This window comes from Phyllostomus hastatus, unplaced genomic scaffold (assembly GCF_019186645.2).
Source record: "Phyllostomus hastatus isolate PE091 unplaced genomic scaffold, TTU_PhHast_1.1 phas_contig_118, whole genome shotgun sequence".
In the NCBI taxonomy this organism is placed as follows: Eukaryota; Metazoa; Chordata; class Mammalia; order Chiroptera; family Phyllostomidae; genus Phyllostomus; species Phyllostomus hastatus.
The window spans coordinates 2,917,553-2,942,889 of record NW_025333543.1 but is presented as its reverse complement, the minus strand read 5'-3'; the positions used below and the strand labels follow the sequence as shown (position 1 = coordinate 2,942,889).

Below are 25,337 nucleotides of genomic sequence, written 5' to 3'. Positions count from 1 at the left end.
ATAATAACATTACCTTTTTATCAGAGAAAAATTACTAATCCCTACATTTCCTGGAATCTATTTGAAGGCATGTCAGAATGCTTCATTTCACTTGAGGAAATTATACACTTGAAATTATCCTCTGATCTATCTCCAAAATGAGTTTCTAAAATTAGAAAAGCAGCCATGGCTCTCACAGGCTATGTCACAGAGCTGATAGATCTCGTGTGCTTATGAAATAAAGTATAAATAAAATCTAGTTGCCGTACAAGCCAGTATGATACTTTTATAATTGACTTTTTATAATAAACATACTTCTCAAGTTTGAAATGACTGTGCTAATTATCAGGTACAAATATATAATCTTCTGCTCTATTTCTTCTAAAATTAAAAAATTGAATGATAGCAGTTCATGAGCTTTAAACAGGTTGGATCACAAGTTTTCCACTGATAATCATAAGCTCTGCAGGAAATAAATGTTTTAAATCCTTTAAGAAAATCAAATAGCAAGTAATAAAATTCACTACAGGGCTTTCTGTTGCCTTAAGAGTAAGGTTAACCAAACCCAGGCATAGGAAATGCAGTAGAAAAGTCTTATTTCTGACTAAAATAGGCCCTCATATCTCATTTAATCTTCAGAATAGTTCCCCATTAGAAAGGTAGATCATCACACTGAAAAGACTGTATTTAGTGAACATTTTTCATTTTTATAAAAAAAAGTGGTCATAAAGAGACTCAAGTCAGAAACCCAGCAGGCTCTACCCTCCGCGGTGAGGCGGGTTCCAGCAGCAGGTACTCCCTGTCCCACTGATTAGAACCTTTACAAACTGCTCATTTAAGCAGTGTCTCTCACTGGGCCCTTTTGTCCACCTAAAGGTTCATCTGTAAGTGGGAAGGTGTTAAAAACAAGCAAAGTGGGAAACCACATGAAGTCCCCAAAACCTTGACCTAAAAATCTACCTTCAGCCAGCACAAATATATATAACCAGAAAATGCATACTTTCTGGTCGTAACAGGCAAAACTAGGAGCAATTTGGCTAGTGAAAACTCTAACCCTAGGTTGGTAACTTTTCTATTTACTTTAATAAATATGTTAATGAATTGCTGTTATATTGTCATTACTCACCACCATTGAAGATTTGAATTTACTGTGTGTTAAGTGGTTTGCTAAGGGTTTCTCATTGAGTAGCATTGTAACACTACAATGAGGTAGGTACTATTATTATCGTACTTAATAGATAAGGAAAGTGAGGTTTAGAAGTAAAAAAAAATCTATAAACTCTCAGCTTGCTCCTCACCATGTATTCCACATCTCAAAATTTCAGTGTCTAAAAGTATGAGCTTTAGCCCTGGCTGGTGTGGCTCAGTAGATTGAGTGCCCATCTGCAAACCAATGGGTTGCTAGTTCAATTTCCAATCAGGGTGCATGGCTGGGAGTGTTTCTCTCCCTCTCTCCTTTCCTTCCCCTCTCTCTAAAAATAAATAAAATCTTTTTTTAAAAAAAGGATGAGCTTTAAAATCAATTAGATAGCTCTATGACTAGCTACATCACTTATCCTCTTTGGGCCTCATTTTTCTCATCTGTAAAATGGAGATAATAATACTGTAGACTTCAAAGACTTGTGTTTGGGCTTAAAGGAGATAATGCATGTAAATACTTGACCATAGATCTATATACTTTTAAATATGTATCCTATTTGAAAAGTGCAATGTATACTTTTCAATCTCTGATTTACTTTTGCTCAGCTATTACTAGTAGTATATACTACACACAGGCACTGTTCTTAGGGGTTAGAATAGGTTAAATTCACTTAACTCTCCAAACAACCCTATGAGTTAGGCATTCTGGTAATACTCATTTTACAGGTTGGACCTGACCAAGAAAAAAAGAAAAGGTGAGAAAAATGAAGGACAGAACTCAGAGCCTAGTCTGAAACACTGAACGATGCTTCCTCATTGAGGAAAACTCATTCCTCAAAACCTCTCCTCCTCTGACTTCCAGGACACTGGTTTCCATTTCTTCTCTGCCTCCAACTGGCAACTCCCCCCCGCCCTTAAATGTTGCTGTTCCCCAACTTCTGTCCTTGGCTGTATACATCACATCGTCTCCTCCTGTGGTCTTCTTTCCTCTCATGCATTCATCGCCTCATATACACTGATAACACCTGTAACCTCTTAGTCCCCCAGCTCACCTGAGTCTGTTCTCCATCTCTTCTGAGTGACTCATGTCCACAGACTGTCAGCCAGAGACCACATTCCCTAGCTTCCCTTGCAGCTATGTCATGTGAGCCCTCTCCAGTACCATGTGAGCAGTGGTGACGAGTGTAGAGCTTCATGTATGGGATGTGTTCTTCCCGCTTCCTCCTTTCCCCATTGACTGGAATTGGAGAAAAACAGGAGCAACTTTGGAAGGCAGGTATTCAAAAAAGGTGAAGATGCCTCACCATCCTGGGCCCCTGGATGAACTTGTGCAGCAGAGCTGCCTGACAGACTGGACCAGTTGGCTGTTCTGGGAGAAGGAAACAGACTTATCACCTTATTCAAGCTGCTGTATTCTGAGTTAGCTCTTTCCCTAATTAATACACACAAAATCCACCTCTTTGGCTGAATTCTGTCTCCAAAACTTAATATTTCCTACTGGGAGTGTATGGAGTACCAAGACAGGACCCTTAAATCCAGCATTTCCAAAGTGGAATAATCAAAGCCAACCTCTCCCCCTCAAAAAATGGCTTCATCTATTCAGGGCCCAAGTCAAATGTCCTCACAGCTTCCCGGTCACTCACTCCCCAGAGCAATTCATCACCTAGTCTGTTCATTCTCCAGCTTTCATATCCTTCACTTTCATTCCCTCCTCTACCAATCACTCACATGAATGATCTGCAACAGCTTTCTAAAGACTTCCCCGCCTCAAGCAAGACCCAATCCTCACCTTACCCATTCTAGGTTCATACAATGATTTTTAAGCACAAATCTAAAATTGTTCTTTATGAGGTACTTTTCCAGGTCACAATACTACACTGGCTTTCATGTCAGTATATTCTAAAGGCAAAATTTGCAAGTCTCCACAAATAAAGCATAAGGGGAAAAGTTGTTTGAATAGTGAATGGGTAACAGGAAACTCACAATTGAATTATCTAGAAAAAGAGAGAGAAAGAAAAGAAAAACGCATTTGCATACCTGAAGCAAACCAGAAGGACAGTTCAAGGCCTGATTAGAACAAGCAAAGCCTGGAGATAAAGGGATTTCCCCCAACCTACCCCATACCCGCCCCTCAGGACTTTGAATGATAAAACAGATACTACCTGTGTCAGAGGCCAGAGGATCCCTGCCAGCAGTTGCTGAGCAGATAATGAAGTCGACAGAGAAACAGGAGGAAGTGTCTTTGACTTTATATAAAGGAACCCTGAGAACGGAGCTTCTTGGGGATATTCCATCTAACTAACCACTGAGCCTGAAAGTTGCCTGCCGTTTACTATCTGGGCAGGATATTTTGTGTGTATTTATCTGAGAATGGAGCTTCATTTTGAATCAATCAGAATCCCAGGACTATTCTGTCTTAGGCCATCCTTTCATAACGCCTCAATTTTGTAAACATGTTTGCTGTTATTTTATTCCGTAGCTACTCGCAGACTTCTGTAGAAAATGCATGCATTATCCGATCATCCCGAGTGCTTCAGAATTCGGGCCATCCTGCCCAGCCCTGCGTGGCCCTCCTCACGCCCCGGGTTCCCCGGTGTTGTCTCACTTCTAGTTGTAACTCTACACCACTGTTTCTCTGCTTGGAATAGACTTTTTCAGCCCCATGCCACCCAGATATTTTGTGCACCTCACTAATAGCCCAATGAATTTCTACCCCCTCCATGTGCTCTCTGTATCTCAAAGACAAACACAATGGCAATTAAGAATGGCCTCTGTCAGGCTCCTTCTTGCACCCCAATTTCAAGATCATCTAACTCCAACCTCTTATTCTAGCCACTGCTGTGAGAATCATTACTATGCAGATTTGACTCACTTTAGGTCAGCGTAATTGGCCACTACCTGGACAGAGGCCTAAGCTACTCTCACTTCCTTGCCTTGGACTTCTCTTTCGACGCTCACCCCGAACTGTGTTTGTTTCCAGTGTGGCAATTTACTTGGTTCTGAGAAGAAACCCACTAGTAACTTAACAGCAGGGTTGCCTGGGAGAAAAATGATCAACCCCACAACTGCATGAACTTGCCAGAGGGACACTCCCATGTCCCACTATCTCCTTCTGCATCCACAACACTCTGACAATCTCTACCTCTAAGAAGTGCTGAGGAAATACGGGTTTAAGATGAGGTGTGTAAAAATTATAAAAAAAGAGTTGTTTCTATTAGCCAAAACAGACATACAGTTTGACTCACTTTTCTAACTGGTCAAAGATGTTAGCAGGAGAAGAGTGTTAATAAAAAGTGCCAAGGACTGAGATACTTCCCAGGAAAAAGAATGCATGTAGATTATAAAACAAAAACCACTTGACAAGGACAGCCAGGTAGGAAGGAGACGAGTAGGGACAGGACCTCCAATCTGGGGGTGGGCTGTCGAGGGCTGACTTCGTGGCTCTCAGCTCACAGGGCAGATTTCACAAAACTGAGAGAATAAAACCTCAAACAACCCTTTCCACATGGTTCACCCTGAGCAGCCCCCACATTTCACTTGGGGGAGAATCCCTACATATCTATTTACAATCTGTGACCACTGGCAACTGTACATTACTTGGCTTCATCTGGGTTCTTTGTCCTGCAAGCCAGAGACAAAGAGCACAGCTCTTCATGCCCACATGCCCTGCTCTTCTTTAACTCTCTATTTATAGATGTTTCCTGTTACTCAGAGAAGGAATAAACAATCATCAAAGAGGCAGAAATGGTCCTGGCAGGGTGGCTCAATTGGTTCAAGCTTTGTCTGGTACACCAAAAGGTTGCAGGTTTGATCTCCAGTCGGGGTACCTATGGTAGGCAACTGATCGATGTTTTTACATTAATGTTTTTCCCCGTCTATCTTTCCCACCCTCCCCCTCCCTCTAAAACCAATAATAAACATATCCTTGGGTGAAGATTAAAGATAATAATAATAAACAAACAAATAGGTAGTAATAACTTGGTTCATATTATTTGCCACAAGAAAAATTACTGTATTAGGAGTATTTGATATTCAAACCCCATGAAACATACAAAGAATACAAGTCTAAAGGAGAAGTACACACAGTATGTGAAAAATATCTCTCTGTCTAGGCCTTACATAAATTTCTGACTACTACTTTTCTGGAGAAGCAGTCAATATCTCTTCACAGTGGTCTTTCTCCTAACTACAAAACAAATTTGTCTCTGGGGCTACATTTTACTTGACTCTCTGTCCCCGTTTGTTTTACATTTTGAGTTGGTCCATTTGAACTAGGGCCTGCTGTGAGCCTGCTGACTTCCACTTACATTTTTTGACGTGGCATACAGAGGGAAAAAATGCCATTTCAGGCCCTTAGAAGAGATGTTTGTGCTTCATTTACTACCCGAGATAGCAAGCACTGCCACTATTCTTTACAGCTGTGGTCATTCACACTTTTAGGGATGAGACATCAAGGAAAGTTAATAAAACTACAGATCCTAGTCACTGAAAAAATGCACATAAAATATCAAAAACAATCTCAGCAGCATTGCTTTTCCCTTGAAGCCCATCCGAGAAGAGCACAGGCCCAGGGGCAAGAGGCTGGGAATGCCTGCTCTACAAAGACTTTTTCTCTACCAGCCTTTTTATTTGTCTTTCTCTTTCTTCCGTCCCCAGATCAAGTACAGACACAGAGCTCTAGAAACTAAGTTGGTGGAAAACTCAGCAGGTGAGAGAAGGAAGAGATGCATCCTCATCCTGTATTTTAGCAATTTTAACTCTGGCTCTGATGTTTTGCTGAAGCCACATCTCACACCTAGTATTTGGGGAGCTGGCTACACAAACAATCCCAAAAGAACAGGGCAGTAAGCAGTCAGTGACCACTGGCCCAGGCACCCCTGGGTGGGCTTTTGTGCTCACAGTTCCTTAGGCTAAAAAAAAAAAGTATTCTTCAACATACCTTTGCATGGTTGGGCTCTTCTCATTAATGGGTCATAGATCAAATGTCACCTCCTAAGACAGCCTGATCTGACCTGTCCTATCTTAAGTAGCTCCCTCATCAGTAAAGCAATTCTCCAGCACGTGAGTCTGCTCAGAGTCTTCAAAGTGCTTACCACCACCTGAAATTATATTGTTTTTCTTGTTAATTGCTTGCATCCTTAACTAGAATATGACTTAGGTTATACAAGAGGAGATAGTTTTGTCTACAACAGCTTCCACTCTATCCTCAGCATTTACAATAGCACCTGGAACCCAGTAGGTACTCACAAAAAATTTTCTATGAATGAATACAATGAGACCAACTGATGGCCAGAGATATTTTCAACTGTGATTTTTAAATGTATACTTTTATATATGTGTGTAGCTCAATGCGGATATTTGAGGAGTTGTATGCCAGACCCAACTCTGATGGGAATGTTTCTAAAATGTGCAATCGTTGCTATATTTCTGTTCTGTCATTTTTCACAGGTTTCAAATATGTCATAAAACATTATTGGGTCAGGGACTAAGCAGGCCACCAGATGGTTGAGAATGATTTATTTCCTTGATTTCAGGAAAAAATAAATTACAGGAAGAAAGCCAGTTCTTATCTCTGAGCTTTCAGAATATGAAAGATAAAAGGGACCCTGAAGTTCATCTAGTCCAGATTCACTCTTAATTTAAAAACCCATTCTACCCACCAAATGACATGGCGATCTGACCTTGATTTTAATATTTTTAGAGATAAGACACTCACTGTTTTACAAGAGAACCTGTACCACAATTGGATAGATTTTGATGAATGAGCAAAGTCTTCCTTCTACTGATTCAAAATTTCCTTCCTGTGACTCTGGCCCTTGGAGGAACAATGGGTAAGTCTTGTTCCTGTACTGAATGAACTTTGAAATATTTGAAGACATCTGAAATATCTCCCCTTAGAATGCACAACTTCGGAGTAAACATCCCAAAGCCCTCCAGCTATCCCTCCCTTGTTTCTCCTCCTAGACCCCTCATTTTCTAGGTGGAGGATCTACAGGCACACTACAATTAGGAAGCTTGTTTTCCAGGACAACGTGGGATTAAGTATTATTATTATTTTTTCTCTTTCTTTTTTTAAATTTTACTTTAATTGTTGTTGCAGTGCAATTTTCTATCTTTTACTCCCATCCCAACCCACCCACCCAGCCCTCCCCTCCTCCCTCCCATTTCTACCCACCCTAGTTTTTATCCATGTGTCCTTTATACTTGTTCCTGTAAACCCTTCCCCTTTTCCCCTGAAATTCCCTCTCCTCTCCCCTCTGAACACTGCCATTCTGTTCTCTATTTCATTGTCTTTGGTTATATTTTGCTTGTTTAAGTATTATTTTTAATGATGGATTTAATGTACTTGTGCCATAAAGCCACTAAGTGATCTAGTTTTGTAAGTCAACTATGCATATAATTACACACAATACCACAACCAATATCAGCATCTGTTATTAATTATAAAATGCAACAGTAGATTACTCTGATATAATGAACCTCCATCTCTGCTGGAATTCTGCCTGAAGAAATATCTCATAACTGACAATGCTAGCTGGCTATTTGATAAATACATGAACAAACTTAAAAGTAATCTGGGCCACCAAATTTGCCTATACAAAACAGTGTGGCTTCTTTCAATCTTAAAATTCATGGAACTGTAATGGGAGCCCAACTGCTGGGTAGCAGGTAAACCCTGATCCAGGGGGAAAGGCTGTGTTCCCCAGAGTGGAAGGGGGCACCCTGAGATGGTGAGAGAGCCTGCCTTCTCTGAGAAGGTGGAAGGGTCACAGGAATCCCCAAGGCAGCAGGCTGAAGCCACAGCTGGGGCATGCCATACCTCCAGGCGAGGGCAAACAAACTTTGCCAGACACCTGTCCAGTTGTACACCCCACCCCAGGCAGAGAGGCTATGTGCCTGCTAGAAAACCCTCCTACCCACTTCCAGATCAGGGCAGCAGGAGGAGGGGTAGGGAGATGGTGCAGGCTGATGCAGATGGTGGACATTAGCCTAAACTGGCTCACAAGTTGGAAACTCCCACAGCAAGTAGGATTTTGGGGTGAAATATTAAAATCAGAGGACACGCAATAACTCAGCCCTCTTTTTCGCATTCCCCTTGCCTGGCCCCATCAGAGTACCAGGTGTTCGCAAGACATGGCAGGCACCAGGCCCTGCTCAAGGCTCTTGCCTTGCCCTGTATGCATCATCAGGAGCAGGCTTGAGTGGACACGCACCTCACAGCAGCAGCCCACGGGACACTGCAGCCCCACACCACAGTGGTCCTGGACTGCTCCCATTCTCTAGCCCTGAGAGCAGTGCAAAGATGTGTGGGTGGCCCTGAGAGCAGTGGCCAGGAAAGTTTGCCGACCCCGGGGTCACAGGCAGCCCTGGGCACCAGCTGGCAGACAGAACCCCTTTGGCACAACTGGCTGCAGTTGATCTGGCAGTGCACCCGGGCCCTAGGAGAAGGAAGGAGCTGCTAAGAGGCAGTGGAGACACCAGCCTCATAAGTGCACACTCCAGAGAGAAAGACCCTAGAGCTGGAGAGAGACCCATTTGCAGAGCAGCCTTGGACTCCAAAAGGGCAGATAAGAATGAATGGTGGGTTTGGGCATGGATTTGAATTTCGGTCTTTTGGGGAATGAAGAGATTTCTGTGTTTTGCACAGGAGAATGGTTTAGAGCAGGGAGCCCCCAGTCCCTCCAAATTGGGCACCCTGTTAATAAAAACCTTTTTCCTCCCCCATCAATTACTGTGTGATGCTTATGTACAGTGGCAGGTGGCTGAATCCCATTTCGCCCAGTAATGGAACAAGCAATTATAGACATAATAAAAACAAACTCTTCATTATAAGTATTACTAGTGGAAGTAATTAGAAAAGCTGCCCTGGCTAATGTGGCTCAGTGGATTGAGGGCCGGCCTGCAAACCAGAGTCACCAGTTTGATTCCCAGTCAGGGCACATGCCTAGGTTGCAGGCAAGGTCCCCAGTAGGGGGCACATAAGAGGCAACCACACATTGATGTTTCTCTTCTTCTCTTTCTCTTTCCCTTCCCCTCTCTCTAAAACTAATAAAAAATCATTTTAAAAAGAAACAATTAGGATAAGCTAGTAAAAGTGAATTATAATTTTACAAGAAAACGTTATTAAATATTTAACTGCATGCTTTTCAATTAAATAAAGTAAAACTAAAGTAAACACTCTGTGGGAATATCTGGAAAATTGATTTATGTTTTGCCATACTCATGGTCAATATTGGTTATAATCATATCAACTAAAGAAAGTAGAAATTATTACATATGTAGTCCAAGAACTTCCCATATTGACTTGCTATTCCTAAAAACTAACAAATGAATTAAGTTTATAGTGGGAAGTTCGTAGGTTTCAATTCACATGTTTATCCTTGTCTCTACACTGTAATCATCTGTTCTTTTAACACCTAGTGGTTAGTTATAATGTGCTTGAATATTCACAATTATGCCTGCATTTAATATTATCTTAGAAATATTAAGCACTGTTTCTATTTTACAGAATGAACAGGACTTTTAACTGTGCACTTGTTAGCTGGCCAACCCTACTACAGACACCAGCTAATATTCAGCTTTCATTCAGAACACAAGATATAGTCTAATCACCAAGGAACTCAACACACACTGCCTTGTATATTGTTTTTTATTCAAAGCCAAAATGGTACTTAATGCAGTATGTTTAAAATGACAATATCCATACAAAATGCTTCTTGTTACTATGAGGCATGACTAAAAAAATTTCGATGATCTGTTATAATAAATGACCTGAGTTATTCAGCTGTTTTAACGATTTTTGTTATGAATTGAATTATATCCCCTCCAAATATATATATTGAAGTCCTAAGATCTGCCAACTCAGAAACTGATCTTACTTAGAAGGAGAGTTGTTATAGATATTATCAGTTAAGATGAGGACACACTAAATACCAGTGAGTGATTAGTGTCCTTATAAAAAGAGAAATTTGGGGACAGACACAAACAGAACACCATACGAAGATGAAGGTGGAGATCAGGGCGATGCTTCTATAAGCTGAGGAACATCGATGACAGCCGGCCACCAGAAGTTGAGGGAGAGGCATAGAAAGGTTCTTCCTCACATTCCTCAGAAGGAACCCACCTTGGTGACACCTCAATCTCAGATTTACAGTGTCAGAACTGTGAGACAATATGTATCTGTTGGAGAGGCCACTCATTTTGTGGCACTTTGTTACAGTAGCCCTAGGAAACTAACACAATTCTGAATGTCTTAAAAAATACTTAGCACTCCTCCTTGTGCATGCCTGCGGAGTCCACGGCACTGTATTTTGGATAACCTTAAATGTGGCAAAGTCTTGTCCTCTGAGATGATTTTTTTAACGGCCCAAAATTACTCTAAGACACAAATTTAATGGATCATTTGTGCAAGTAACTTGGCAGTTTTTTCAAATTAGTTAATTTACACTGTAAATTAATGAGGCCGATTCCTATGTATCTCCACAGCTGAGTTTGGTAGACAGCCTAAAAAAATGTTTGGAACAATATTAGTATTTCTAGGAAAAATGTTTAACCAGCTACGGTCACCATCTTGAAATATATAAAAAGGCATGTTTTATAAGTCCTGATGTGTTTTGTTTTACAGTTTCATTCTTTACAGACACACTGTGTGTGGGTATGATATCATGAATGCACCCGTTAGGCCAGGGGTTTGCAGCAGTGCTCTACAGCAGCCATGTACTTGACTGGACATAAATCTGGGACATGATTCAGCCCCTCAGCCTGAGCAGTTTCCTTTTAACTTTGAGCTCTGCCTTAGATCAAGACTGAAATAAAAGTTTCTGTAATTATAGAAATGTCTCATCTGCATTGTCCAGTACAGAAGCAGCTAATTCTGGGAGGTTGTTTTTAAGCACCTGAAATACGGCTAGTGCAACCAAGGAAATAAATTTTTTATTTTACTTAATTTTAATTTACATAGACACAAGTAGCTAATGGCTTCTATACTGGATGACATGGTTCTAGATTTTAATTTGAAAATAGAATTTTGTTGCTAAAAAATTTTGAAAATCGCCACTAAAAATGAAGTGATAGGAAAACTTCTGTTAACAAAAGAATAATGGATCATTCTAATAAATTCTTCCAAAAACTTGCAAGTTCCTGGGGCACAGAACAATTGATTTTCTTTCCAGTGAGCATCTAACTCCATTAAAACAGCTAACTAAAACTCGCATCACTGATATTAGCCAGCAGGGGGAAGTGAAGAGTAAAGGCCAGTATTTTCTACGGAAAGTGGGATTTTTCCCCCTGCATGTTTTAATCTATGTGGAGGCCCTACCCTGTATTCTGCTCAGGAACTTCAAACTGGGTTCACATCCACCCAGAGGCAGCTACACACTCTGCTAGTGTCTGTTTTCAAAAGACCCCTAGGAGGGGGCAAAAGAACTCGATTCTTAACACATTTTAAAATCCAATTAATCCTAAAACCTAGTGTTTCCCAATTTCCTTTGTTAAAATGTGATCAGTGTTCAGATTGTTATATTAATTTTTACCTCTATCCTGTTTCTCCACATATCAGAGAAAAATGTTAAGGGCCTTTATATTTAGACAGAAGAGGAAAATTTCAATGGCATGTTGTTGATTCTTGTCATATAAGAAAATTTTATCCATGGTAAATTAATAGTATACGACCTTACCTCTTGATAAAGGTCACTGAGATCTTCCTGGTGGGCCTGCTTGGAACATCCTGGGAATTCCCGAACACAACAGGAGTCCGGGGGCCACTCCATCTCTGTCATTTCCAGCCAGTCCGTGAAATACACCACTCCACAGCACTTGAACTGCAAAAGAACCACTGTCGGGCTCAGAAACTGCAAAAATATTTTCTTAATTTATAGGAGATTAAACATTAGATTTCTTACATTTTTATAGCCAGAGCGTCCCCTGTTTCTGTCATCACCTAATGATATGTGTACATTCTATGTTAGTGACAGAACTGTAGCAAAGGAGTCATAACTGAACAATTCTGAACGATGCCCATAACACATGAAAAGAGATCCTGACTGAGTCTCACTCCCAACTAACTGTAAGATCCTCTACAAGTGATCATACAACAACAGCGTTCATGTACACAACTAGCAAAACAGGGCTCAAGTCTTATATTTATCATTAAGTCTTCAGGCACTAAAGAAGGGTAGTTGATCATTCTCTCTATACATACCTAGTTATCAGTTTAATTACTTAATAAATTAAAATATTATAAGTTTCTGTAATCTCTGTGGAAAGATGGGTGGACCAAAGCCCCCATTACAAATATTACCAGCCTTGGGATTCATTAACCAGAATAATTTCCAAAATTTTTTGAGATGTATAAATAAGTTAGCCAATAAATTTTTATTCAACTGAATAAGATTCTTGAAGTAAATCATCATATTCTAACACCTTACTCTCAGAAGAAATGGTGTTCCTTTAGCAAACACTTTCTCTGGCCAAGGTTTAAATACATGGCTTAAGGGCATATGTAGATTATGTTCTGAATAATTAACTATGATAATGTTCTGCCCTCGGGTGGGATGGGGTTGCTCCTGTTCAGTGGAGCTCGAAGACTGTGAGCAGTCTCTGAGCACTCTGAGAGAGCGAGTTCTCGAGACTGGCTCTGCACGTCATGTAGCCCAACAGGCTGATCTGCACCCAGGACTGACACTGTTCCACAAAGCAACACCGTCCACCATTTCAAAACCCAGCTAACTCCCACTTTGAGGAATCTGAATTTCCCAAGTAAAATGAAACAAGGAAAATACCAAAAATGATTTTACATTTTTTCATTGCCTAAATATCTAATTTTTAAAGAGCAAAAATCACCATAAGAGAATTATAAATGATGAATTACTAAACACTATGAGTAATACTGAAATTTTCCAAGAAACTTTAAACATATTTTTAGTAATTTCCTTTTTAAAACCTTGTCCAAAAAGCCATGAATATATCACAGGCATCAAAAATTAAGTCAAACATAATTTGATATCATGTATTTTATGTTATTGAGATTCTACAAAAATCATGTATTAAAAAGATTTTACTTTCTAAAAATCATAAACTACTATATTCCCAAGTCAGTCTTTTAAAATCCTTGCTCTCAGAGAAAACTTACCTCTCTCATTTCCTAACAACATGTGTTTTCCTGGGTTGATGACAGAGGAACAGATCTTGGAAAATTCTAACCCCATCCACAAAGAACAGCCCATGCGTCTGGCCTGGTCAGGAAATGAGGTGCTCCACAGAAATGACATTTTCCAAATAACCTAAGCATATCGCATTCAGTGCCAAGCATTTTTTTTTATTTTAATGAGTCACTAAGATATTTTTTCTTTTTATACACTTGCTTTTTGTTGTTGACAAAAGGTACTGAATGGAAACTTTTCCTGGTAACTCCCTTAAGCAAACCCATTACAATGCCACACATGGAGGTGCTCTACGTCTCCTTGCAGTTTTCCCGCCTCCTTTAAAGTCACATTGAGAGATAGGGCCACTCTTGCCAACGCTGCATCAAATTCAAGAAAACACCATCACGATTTAACATGTAAAGGAACTGAGGCTCTGATGGGTCAAGTAACTTGCCAAGATCACAGACCAGTGGGTTGCAGAGTCTATTTATTCCAAAGCTTATTTGTCAACCTCTGTGTTAAATAACAGTTCTAAAAGGAAGGTTTTCTTTTTTTTTTTAAGGTATTAAATAAACATCACTAGGGCTTAAGTGTGTGCCCACTAAGGTGAGGGACATGTGCAGAACAGCACTGAACGAGGAGTCAGGACAGCAGGGGCCTGACAAGGTCGCTCTCAGCTCTACCATTTATTTTGTAAGAGGGGTGTTATGGGCTGAACTGTATGCCCCCCAAATTCATGTTGAAGTTCTCATCCCCAAAATGTAACCATATTTGAAGTCAGTTTCTTTACAGAGGTAATTAAATTAAGGTCATTAGGGTGGGCCCTAATCCTTTATCACTGATGTCCTTACAAGGAGATGAAATTTAAACACTCACTTACAGGGGAAGCCAAAGGAAGACAGGGAGAGAAGACAGCTATCTATAAGCCCAGGAGAGAGGCCTCCAAAGAAACCAACCATGCACGCCTTGATCTCAGGCTCTGAGCGAGCCTCCGGAACTGGGAGAATACATTTCTGTTGGTTAAGCCACTGAGTCTGTGGTACTCTGTCACAGCCCTAGAAAACTAGTACAAAGGGTTTTTTAAAACTCTTCCAGGATACCCAGAAGTCTTCACCACCACCTCAGGGGTAAAATAGGCTTATGACATGGAGGAGGAAATTTAGCATACAACAATCTGAAAATATGGGTGCTATCATTTGCAATGCTTGTACATTCTCTCGGTAGGTGAAGCTCCTCTTCCTACCATTAGGGGAGAGAAAAAAAACTCACTTTGTTTTTTAACCTGGATTAGCAAGGTCTATATCACAAACCCCAGAAAACAAAGAGCTCTGGGAAACTTCACCCAGGGCAGTAGCTGAAGATAGCTTTCTATAAACTCCCTGATTCTTTACTTACTTTCCTTGCAAGTTGTTTTTAGTACAAATGAACAGTAAACAAACAAAGTCAGGAAGCATTTGAATAAATAGGAAATCTGTGTTACAATGATAATTTTCACCATCTCAACAACTAACTGTAGCACAAAAGGCCAGGTTTGGAGATTACCTTGGACTAGAACCATTGCCCATATCCAAGCCAGAGAAACTGAGCAGAGGGCTGTTTATCTATTGTGCAAGGCACTGACTCTCAAATGCTTTGTGGCCCAGCTCTCAATAAAATGAAAGGAAATGGACATGCTTGGTCATCTGGAAATGTCACTCCAATCACAAGGAAACTGCCTGGGAGAGAAGCTTGGTTTGAAGCAAGAGCAATGATTAACTTCAAGTCACCAGATTTTAAACATCTAAACATAGTCCCCATTTGAGAAGATGATGAGTGTAGTGCTATATGAAAGTTAGGTACGAAAAGCTAAGAGTACCTTATACTTTGTAATGTTATTGTTAAAAACCATAAGCTAAATAAGATCAAGCTTATTTAATCTTCTCAAAAACTCAAGGAGGTATTTTATTATCTCCACTATACAGGTGAGACTGAGACTTCAGGAAGTTAAGTAAATTATAGAAGTTCATGAAACAGTAAGCAGCAGAGAAAGAATTTTCTGATTAGAAAGCTCATGCCTTTAATGATGTATTGGCACCTAATTCTCAAATGAAAGTGATCATATTACAATTTTAAATGTTTAAAATACAACTAGCTCACTCTGGCTGGGTAGCTCAGTTGGTCAGGACATCATCCCAATACACCAAGGTTGTGGGTCAATGCCCAGTCAGGATACATACAAGAATCAACCAATTAATGCATAAATAAGTGGAACAATAAATCAATGTCTTTCTCTCTTTTAAAAAATCAATAAATTAAAAAAATTTAAACCGTTTAAAATACAAATAGCTCTAAAAGTAATAAAAATTATTTATTCAAATAAGCTTTGGATATTTATTAACTTCTCATGAAAAGGAAACTTCACAGCAGCTTAGTAAAAGGATCTAAAAACCTCTTAACTCTATGTGAATCACATGAAAAGTAGAAGAAATGGGAAGAAAAGCAGAGCCTGAAGTTCCCTAAGGTATTTCTCAAGAAAGAATTCCACCACTGGTAACTGAATCACAGACCTCACTTTTGAGCACAGAGAAAGTGACCGAAGCTGAAGCTCTGAACATGTTTTGAAAGTGTGCCATTTATTCCATACTCTTTACTTCAGAAATTGTAGCATTTACCTCTCTCTGAAAAAAATTCCAAGCGTGAGTGAGCCACCGGTACCTAGGTAAGCCATAATTTGTCATCCTGGCTTTCAAAGTGACCATGTCTGACCACTGTACTGGAACCTGAAGATAAAAAACAAAATATCAACAACTGTAACGCACAAAAACACACACCCAGGGACATATACATCCACCTATTCACAAACTCCGTCACTCACAGTCTCCTACACATACTCACACATACTTGGGATGTGCTGTAACTGATAAATACTTTATATTTGTTTGTGACCTAAGTTAACTTGGAGTTAGTAAATACTTATTGAACAATCTTTACATGCAGATTTTTGTACTAAATGACGAGGTATATCATATTAAGCAAAGTAATGCAAAATCATTTGATGCCAATATCAAGCTTAAGGAAATCACAAAACATGTAAACAATGTACTCCACAGATACACAAGAGCTCCTTAAAACAAATAATCCCTGCAGAGAAATTTCCTTCAATATCATTTCAAAAAGTTGTTGTTTTTGAAGTGACTGTAGATTATGGAACCTAAAAAAAGGGTGAAGAATTACGAAGAGAAAGAGCACAACCAAAGCCTCACTCTGGAATAAGTTTGTAAACACCTTTACAAAATTTGGATTTTAGAAGCATGTTAGAATTGTACAAAAATTAGTCCTGAAATTAAAACATTGTTTGTGTTGCTATTCTTAAGTCACCTAGCACCGTGCCCCTTCACAAAATGTTTGATCATAACAGAGCTTTGAGGACACATCACAACAGTTGGCGAGAAATCTAGTGAGCACAGCAGTGCCACGGGAGAAACTGAGGCATGCCGATCCCTAGTCTCACGGCACGTGCAGCATTAAAGGAACTCTTGGGAGACTGGACAGGACCCCGCATCTGATCTATGTAGTAATATAGGCCAGGCACAGACAAGCAAGCTGGACACTAATTCAAGAACTGGATTATTGGGAAATCTTATTTTTAAAAATAGTATATCAATAGGAGTAGTTAAAAAAATCCTTGACAGAAATTTTTCATTTTTTCCTGAAAATTAAGAAATTTTCTCTTTTGTTACTCAAAAATACACAATACAAGAGAAAACATCCACACTTGGACACACAGCTCTGTTCCTACATAATGGGCTGACGGGGTAGACTTAGTGTTCCTGTGGTTTCAACAAAGCTCAAGGAGCTAACCAAACTTCAAGCTACTCACTACAAATTATTATTATCTCATATCTTATTGAGCATAAAATACATGAAAGTGAAATAAATTCTCTAAAAATTTATAATCTTACACAATATCTTAGATTTGTTGAGAGAAGAAATAACGAATAAGAGGTGACTATGTATAAACAACAGAAATAATGGGGAAACCAGATTGTCTGATGTCAAATCTTTTGGTTATTAGAACAGTCTTACTTTAGATTTTATTTTCCAAAATAAATGCAAGTTGTGTCTCTCTTTTGATCACAATCAATCAGAGACCAAATATGTCAAGAAACAGAAGATCATTGATGTCCTGGCACAAAATACTGTGATCTGGCCATAAAGGAAAACAGGCATTTATTGGCTGCCTGCATGAAGCAGCTAAGAGCACAGAGCCCATCTATGCAAAGGCTGTGTTCTGCACAATTTGGCAGCTAATAAACTTTAATGGCACTTTTCACTCACACTGCTGTTAGCGCAAAAGCAATAAAAAAAAACCTGTCAAACTTTTTTTTTTAATGGACTACTTTCCATATTTTACTTTTAAATGGGCCTTGCTCTGTCCTGGTGACTTAATGGGGAAGATTTACACAAGCAAAAACAGTGATGTATGCCGTCTACTGAGAGGAGATTGTGCACCATCCAGCACCACTGAGATACTTAGAAGACACTTGCAAATGGCCTCTTAACAGGATGGGCGACAGTATCTAAACAAATATAAATTCCTTTCCATCACATCAAGTTTCTTAGAATTCTATTAGAATCAAAATTTTCCAGTCAGATACCTTAAATTAATTCATTTCAAACTTGTTTTAACTTAGGAGATTTACCAAATACTCGCATGACAGAAACATCAGAGAAACCCTTTAAAAATCCATAGAAAGTAAACTCATTTCTAAAAACCTTTTAATTATCAAAAAGAACACGATGAAAAGCAAAGGTGAGGGGATCAAGAATTAATTATACAATTTACTATCTCTTGCTTGAATGTCAAGGAGATACATGTATTTTTTCAGAATAGAAAAAATTAAGGGACCATCTCTCTTTACCAAAAAACCAGAAATTGAACCCCTAGAAATAACTAATTTTTCACTCTCTTATATATGCAAAGTTTCTAGGGTATGAAGTGAAAATAGGATTCTCAAAGACAGCGAGAATATTCCAATTTAATAGGATATTTTGTTTTGAAGGAAGTTATTAAGTTTATATTCAACTGCTTAGAACCTGCCCCAACTTCTCAATTTTTAATAGAGAAATAAGTAATTACAAATCTCTTTTCTAAATGAGAGCTATCACACATTAGAAGCATACCAGTGGGGGTACACTTCAGAGGGCTTCTGGGAGGGATGCAGACCTGTGGCAGTGCCAAAGCATCATTTACATACAAACTGGAGGATGCAGAGAACCCACTCGTCTGCAATTACCACTTGGCATTCAAAACAGTGTCACAGTACAGTGGCAGATTCACCATAAAATCTTTAATAACTGCATCAGTACCATAAACAACTTCAATTTTCTTACACAGCTGCCAAAATGCCTCTCTGAGAGTAATCTCCCTCTCTGCTTAAGAGCTCTTCATTTTTAGAGTTGAAGACTCACCTGGGGAAACGGTCACAAGCAAACATGCCCAGTCCCTCTGCCCTTTCTCCCTCTGCCTTTTCCTCTATTCCAATTTCACAGATCTGGCCTAGAGCCCTACAACACACGCTTTTAAGAATCACTTTGGGTGACTGCTGCTAGACAGTCCAAGGACTGCATGTTGGAAAGTGCCTCCTTATTTAAATAGAATTACTCTGTGATGCTTGCAGTGGGACCATTTGGCCTTCCATCATGAAAACAGCCAGCAAGCACAGATACGCAGAAATGCTCAACCTCATGGTGAGAAACCCACCAATTTCTGCCAATAAAGTGAATAAACATTAAATAAGTAATAATGCCTATTGTAAGCAAGAGTAAAGTGCAAATGGTGAATCAAACAAGGCTGCTCAAATCTCAAGACTGAAAAACCCTTGTTGTCATCCATTCTAAAATAATTCTAAAAGTTCGTCCCACGGTTGTAAAAATGAAAGAGAAAAAAAGCTGAAGAACTGTTTTCATGCAGCCAAGTGTCAAACTGTGAGAGTGTTTCTAGACTGGGATAATCACACAGCAACTCTTCAAATATGCTTCTTAAAGTGGAAGCTGGTTCGGCTTGCTGCAAACAGGAGAGCACTTCCTAGTCATGGAGTAGAGCTCTTTTTTCTTTTTTCTTTTTTTCAGGCAGACTTGGAAGCTTTCTCAAATCATATTGCAAATGTGAATCTTTCTTATTATATACTCTAAGTTGGCAAAACTATCTTACAACATATATTATTTTAGTCTATTATGGCCATGTTTAAGCAATCTGTGAAATTAAAGACTTATAGCATAGTACACCAAACGAAATATTACAAATTATGGTTTGGAACTATGTTTTAGACACAGAAAAGAAAATGTTACTTTTCAGAAGTACGGGAACTATAGGCTGTTATGTGGTATAAACATTTAAATTAATAATCATGTGCCTAAATTACTCCAAAGGATCTGATTCATATGCCTGAATTGGATATTGTTTGAGACTGTGATTTTAGCCCATTTTGAACTCACCATAATTTCCTGCTCATACGTCCAAACGCCACAAGCCAGTTCTACACAGAAAATGACAAGTAAACTTCCAAAGTACTGTAGAAAAACAGAAAATTAATGCTGTTAGGATAGAATCAAAGAAATATGGTCATCTGAGACTATTACTCAGTGTTATTTATCCAATGAACAAGAAAACAGGCACAGATTCGGAAAGCTCCCTTAGGAATAGATGGGTAAAATTTCAGCAAATTTAGAGACATCTGTAGCCAACATTTAACACTCACCTGAGTGGACCATGTGGATAGTGCTCTATTTATCAAGTACTTTCATAATTAATTCATTCAAAAACCTTGTGAAATAAATAGGACCACCTCACTTTACAAATGAGAAAATTAATGCAAAAAAGTAGACCATGTGAATGGCTCAAGACTGTGCACAGTACATTTTGGAGGGCTAGCCCGCTGAGCCACATTCTCCATGCTATAACTTGTCACCTCTCCAGCTGTGCAGGTAACTTTACAGAAGGAAGTAGAACCAGTGTGAAAAAGACTGGGCTCTCTGCAAGTTCTCTTCACTAATTCTGGAGAAAGAAAACAGTGCCACTGCTCTTGAATCTCCCACTCTGTTCATGGTGTGGGGTCACGAAGAGGGTACTAGGTAGTGATGACTGCTGATTATTTCCCTTCATTGGAAGGACAACTCCAGTAATGGCATGAACTTTGTGTTCCTCATCACAAAACTGATGTTCCATAAGTATCTGTTACATAAAAGAATAAATGAAAGCAAAGCGGAGTGCTATGACAGGAAGGGACGGGGAGCTGTCAGGGGGCTGGGTGACTGGGCAAGACCTCTTTATGAAGATAATCCTTAAGATGAGTGAGTAATGACAAGAAGGTGATGCTGTGAAGACTTGTGCAAAAGCAACCCAGGCAGAGGAAATATGAAAAGCAAGGCCGCCCTTCAGGGTGAGCTAGTTAGTTAAGATCTCAGTGGCACCTGGAGCACACCAGGGTGTGAAGGGCACAAGGGGCGCCAGTAGATGATGTTGAGAGGCACAAAGAGCCAGATCCTTGTGGGCTGTAAAAAGGATTCTGCATTTAATTCCAAGTGTAACTGAAATCTATTAGCAGGTGACATGATCCGATGTACATTATAAAAATATAATTCTGACAATTTTGTGAAAAATGACCTGTACAAAAAGTAACCGTGTGATCACAGAAACTAAATAAAAGATTGGTGAACTAAAATGGCAACAGGAAAATGAAAAAAGAATGGACTGATTTAGGACCGTGAGCCACCGAAACTTGAACTTTGAATTTCTTTCCTCATAGTTTTTGCCACAAAAGTGGAGGGGAAATAAAAAGATACAGAAAATTGAGTTGATTTTCTACTACTGCCATGATATATCCCTTATGATTTAAAAGTACAAATCACTTCTATTAGTTTTAATTTGCTTCTTTCATATAAAAATGAAGAATAATAGCAGCATAACCTCTTAGACAACAATGGGGTCTAAAAATAATTGATTCAAACGACAAAGTAGTATTTTCTTAAGAGGAAGCACTTTTACTTTCAGCATATGTGGTTCTCGAAGTCCGTTTCCATTTCCAAGTGCTGCCTTACTTTATAGATTTTAGCCTTGAAGTGATGATTAGAACAAATGTAGTGAATACAGTAGTCCAAGCCAGTTTTTCTCCATACTCTCCTTAATGCTTTACTTAAAAGATTTCTAGACATGAACAATACTATACATTCAGCTTTCATTACAAAGAGACCCAATGTTCAACAATTACATGCTAGATCAATAGGAAAGAGTGAGACTCCAAAGAAAATTACACTGTGGGAAAAAGTAGTCCCGGGCTCTTCCTCAGTTTCATTTTCCATGTTTTCAGTTACCTGGAAGGAACTGTGGTCCAAAAATATTAAATGAAAAATCCCAGAACTAAACAATTAATAAGTTTTACGTTGTGCGCCATTCTGTGCAGCATGGTGAAATCCCGAGCCATCCTACTCCACTTCAACCAAGACAAGATGGTCCCTTCGCCCAGCACATCCATGCTGTACATGTTCCTGCCGTTAGCTGCTTAGTAGCCACCTGGGTTATCAGGCCGACTGTTGTGGCACTGCAGTGCTTGTGTACAAGTCATCCTTATTTTACTTCACAAAAGCCCCCAAGCATAAGAGTAGTGATGCTGGCAACTCAGATATGCCATAGAGAAGTCGTAAAGTGCTTCTTTCAGTGAAAAGGTGAAAATTCTCAACTTAATTACTCAGTTTTATTAGTTATTGTCATGAATCTCTTACTGTGCTTAATTTATCAATTAAACTTTATCGTTGGTATGCATGTACAGAATAAAACATGGTGTGTGTGTGTGTATATATATGTATATATATATATGAAAAGATATATATGGTTCGGTACTGTCGTGGTTCATGTTTTCAGGTATCCATGGGGAGAGGATACCTGAAACCATGTATCAGGGGGGCTACTCTGCCTTTGCTGCCTCAGATCCCTTACTTAGTCTTTCAAAATTGATGTCTGGTTACAATGAAAACCAAAGCAGTCCTGAAAAGGCAAGAAATTTCTAAAGATAAAAAATGAAAATGGGTGAGAATTACCCGTATGTGCTGCTGGTAGAAATACGACATACCTGGACATGGCCTTGGGGATTACCATGCAGACTTCTGGATTAACTTTAAATCCTTTTAAGTCTTATTTGAGTTATTTCTCTCCTTCCTTTCCTCCCAGAGTCACTGACCAGCTTAAGACAGCTGCTCTACACCAGCAGAAAGGCCCCCAGCACAGGGTCAGTGGTAAGTCCCCAGAGGTATGCAATGCATGCAACATCTGAGTAACTCAAGCTTATGGATCCAAACAAGAGTGTAATAACTATGGCATGACATACATAAAAAACACTGTCATTATTAACCACCTTTGACCTCTTAAAGTGGGCTTCACAGCAGGCTAGTGAAATCCTAACTTAACCACCCCTAGGGTGCATATGTAAAGCATATATATTTAAAACAATCTCTCATTACAAACTCAAAACTCTGGGAAAACTCTACAATGATCATATCTTTCTGATTTCCAGTATTCTCATTTGATGCGGTTTTTCCCATATAAAACAATTCCTCTGTTTTTATTCCACTTACAGTCAGGGGCACAGATTTATTTGACTTTGAGAACAAATTAAATCTAAAATTTAATTCCGATAAAATATATTTCTGCAAATGACGCTGCAGCTTCATGATCAGCTGTCTCTGCTTTGTTGTCACTGCATTAGCCTCAAACATCCAGTCTTCCAATTCCGAGGAAAACTTTAAATGTCAAATCCATCTTTAATATAACATACATAGATCAGCTGCATTTACACTTACATTTTCTTCTTCAGTGAGCTGAGTCCTAGATAAAGTCATCCTCATGTTGATTATTGCACAAAGAATCACTGCCATTATTTAGTTCAAGGGCTGCATCTGAGTAAGGCATCTATAAAGCACGGTATTAATCCACAGTTTCAATAAAATAAAACCTGCAAATCTGACCGGCATGGCTCAGTTGGTTGAACATCACCCTGCAAAGCGAAAGGTCACCAAATCGATTCCCAGTCAAGGCACATGCCTGGATTGCAGGCCGGTCCCAGGTTGGGTTGTGTACAAGAGGCAACCGATCACTGTTTCTCTCTCTCTCTTTCTCCCTCCTTTCCCCTCTCTCTAAAAATAAATAAATAAAACATTTTTTTAAACTAGCAAAGAAAAGAATTAAGCAATAGCTCCCACTGAGCTTTGTTAAGGTTGGAAGTGTACATGTAAATCACATGTCACTACAAAACCATCTGTTGTCCTCAACAGCACTGGAACCATGAATATAGACCCGTAGATCTTGCAATGGTCTCTCATGCTTCTTACTTTCCCAGCGCGCGTAGTTTCATGAGATGATCTGTACCAATCCCGTTTGCATAGCTATTCACCTCTTAAGTTATATCCTCCTTGAGTAATATCCTTCTGTAGAATGATGGAAGGAGCTCTGAATTTGGAGTCAGAAGACTGAAGTTGAAGTATAGATCTGAAATACACTCTGTGATCTTTCGGCAAAGTCATTAAACTGCCCTGACATCAGTTTGCTTGCCTGTATAATGAAGATTAAAAAAAAAGTCTGCTTTACTGTTTTCAAGGTTGATTTGATATATGGGAAAGTAATTTGAAAATGTTTAATTTCAAATTTGTAAAGCATTATGCAAATGCTCTGCTGAATTAGTTTGTGGAGTACCATCCAATGTTGACTCGTCCTTTCCTTCTGGACACAGCCTTCATTCTCTGCAGTGTGCCACAGCTTCTTGCTCATCATCGTTTTCCAGTATTTCACCTCTTGTCCTTTACTTTTTTCCATCCTTCTGTGTATCAGAGTTTCTCTCTCTGCTGCACATCAATCCTTGGAGGCTTCGGCTTTCAAATCAGAGTCTCCCTACCCCACCAGTCACAGTCCTCACTCAAATGCCAGAGCATCGGTCTGACTGCCACAGATCTTGTCCTTAAACATTATTTCCTCCCCAGTGCCTAAGTAGTACCTGTCACAGTGCAGGTATTCAACAAATGCTGGTGGAAATAATGATCAGATTACCAACGGAAAAGATCAATTCCAGATTTACTTGAGTTTTTCTGAACCCAGAGTTTCTTGTTATCATTTGACTTAACCTTGACTTCTGCTTACACATTTCTATTTTAAATATTGCCTCTCAGTTTTACTATGTGTCTTTTATGTGGATTGTACTATGATAATTTAGTATGCCTTTAAGCATTTAAGACAATTTACATAGCTAAAGAAAGAAACAATATACAGACTCTCCCCATCTTTCCTGAGTTACTATTAACTAAACATTTGAAACAAAGACTGGGAAAGTGTGTGTTTATACAAGGAAACAGAATGAAATTATTTGTGTTACAAACTTTTTTTGCTTTGAATATTATTCAACACAGAGTTCTTTAAAATATGTAAGTTCTTCTACTGAAATTAAACTAAAATCTGTGTTCTACAAATAAGTTTTACCCCTAAACATAATGTTCATAAAAAAAATCATCAAGTAAGGTAAGTTCATAATAGGACACAGCTCCAAAATGATGTAACTAGTGTTTTGTTTTGTTTTCACCAAATCTCTCAAGCTGAGAATAAATACCTCTCATTAAAAAATGAGTGCCTTCACTGGGTAAGATAACGGAAGATTAGATAAAACATTCTATTTGAAATTGCTCTGTTGACTTTTTTAACTATACAAATGGATGAACATGGGCCCTGAAGTAAAATCGACCTGGCTTTAGACTCTGGCTCCATTACAGACTGACTGAACGGCCTTGAGCAAACCATTAAGCCTCATTTCATCTCAAGTGTAAAATGAGAATGTTAAAATTTCCTTGCAGAGCACTGTTAAGGATTTAATCAGTAAAGTGCTGTCTCATAGTAAGCACTACCTAAATGGTAACCATTATTAACCAGATGATAGTGTCTTCTAGAATACAAACTCCAGGAGGACAAGAGATCATCATGCTTCAAATACTTAACATACTGCCTGACATCGAGCACAAACTCAATGCACATTTCTCAACTAGATAGAACTGCAATTGGAG

At 39.1% G+C, this 25,337-nt stretch overlaps 1 protein-coding gene across 1 annotated transcript in view; it reads right to left on the bottom strand.

Moving 5' to 3' along the window:
- TSPAN12 (tetraspanin 12) overlaps positions 1-25,337 on the bottom strand; it is a 73,394-nt gene that overhangs the window by 7,028 nt on the left and 41,029 nt on the right. The window contains exons 5-7 of the mRNA XM_045848103.1: positions 19,740-19,814; positions 15,914-16,021; positions 11,796-11,939 (exon numbers count right to left, since the gene is read on the bottom strand). Coding sequence (XP_045704059.1) covers positions 11,796-11,939; positions 15,914-16,021; positions 19,740-19,814 — 327 coding nt within the window. The remainder of the gene's footprint in view (positions 1-11,795; positions 11,940-15,913; positions 16,022-19,739; positions 19,815-25,337) is intronic.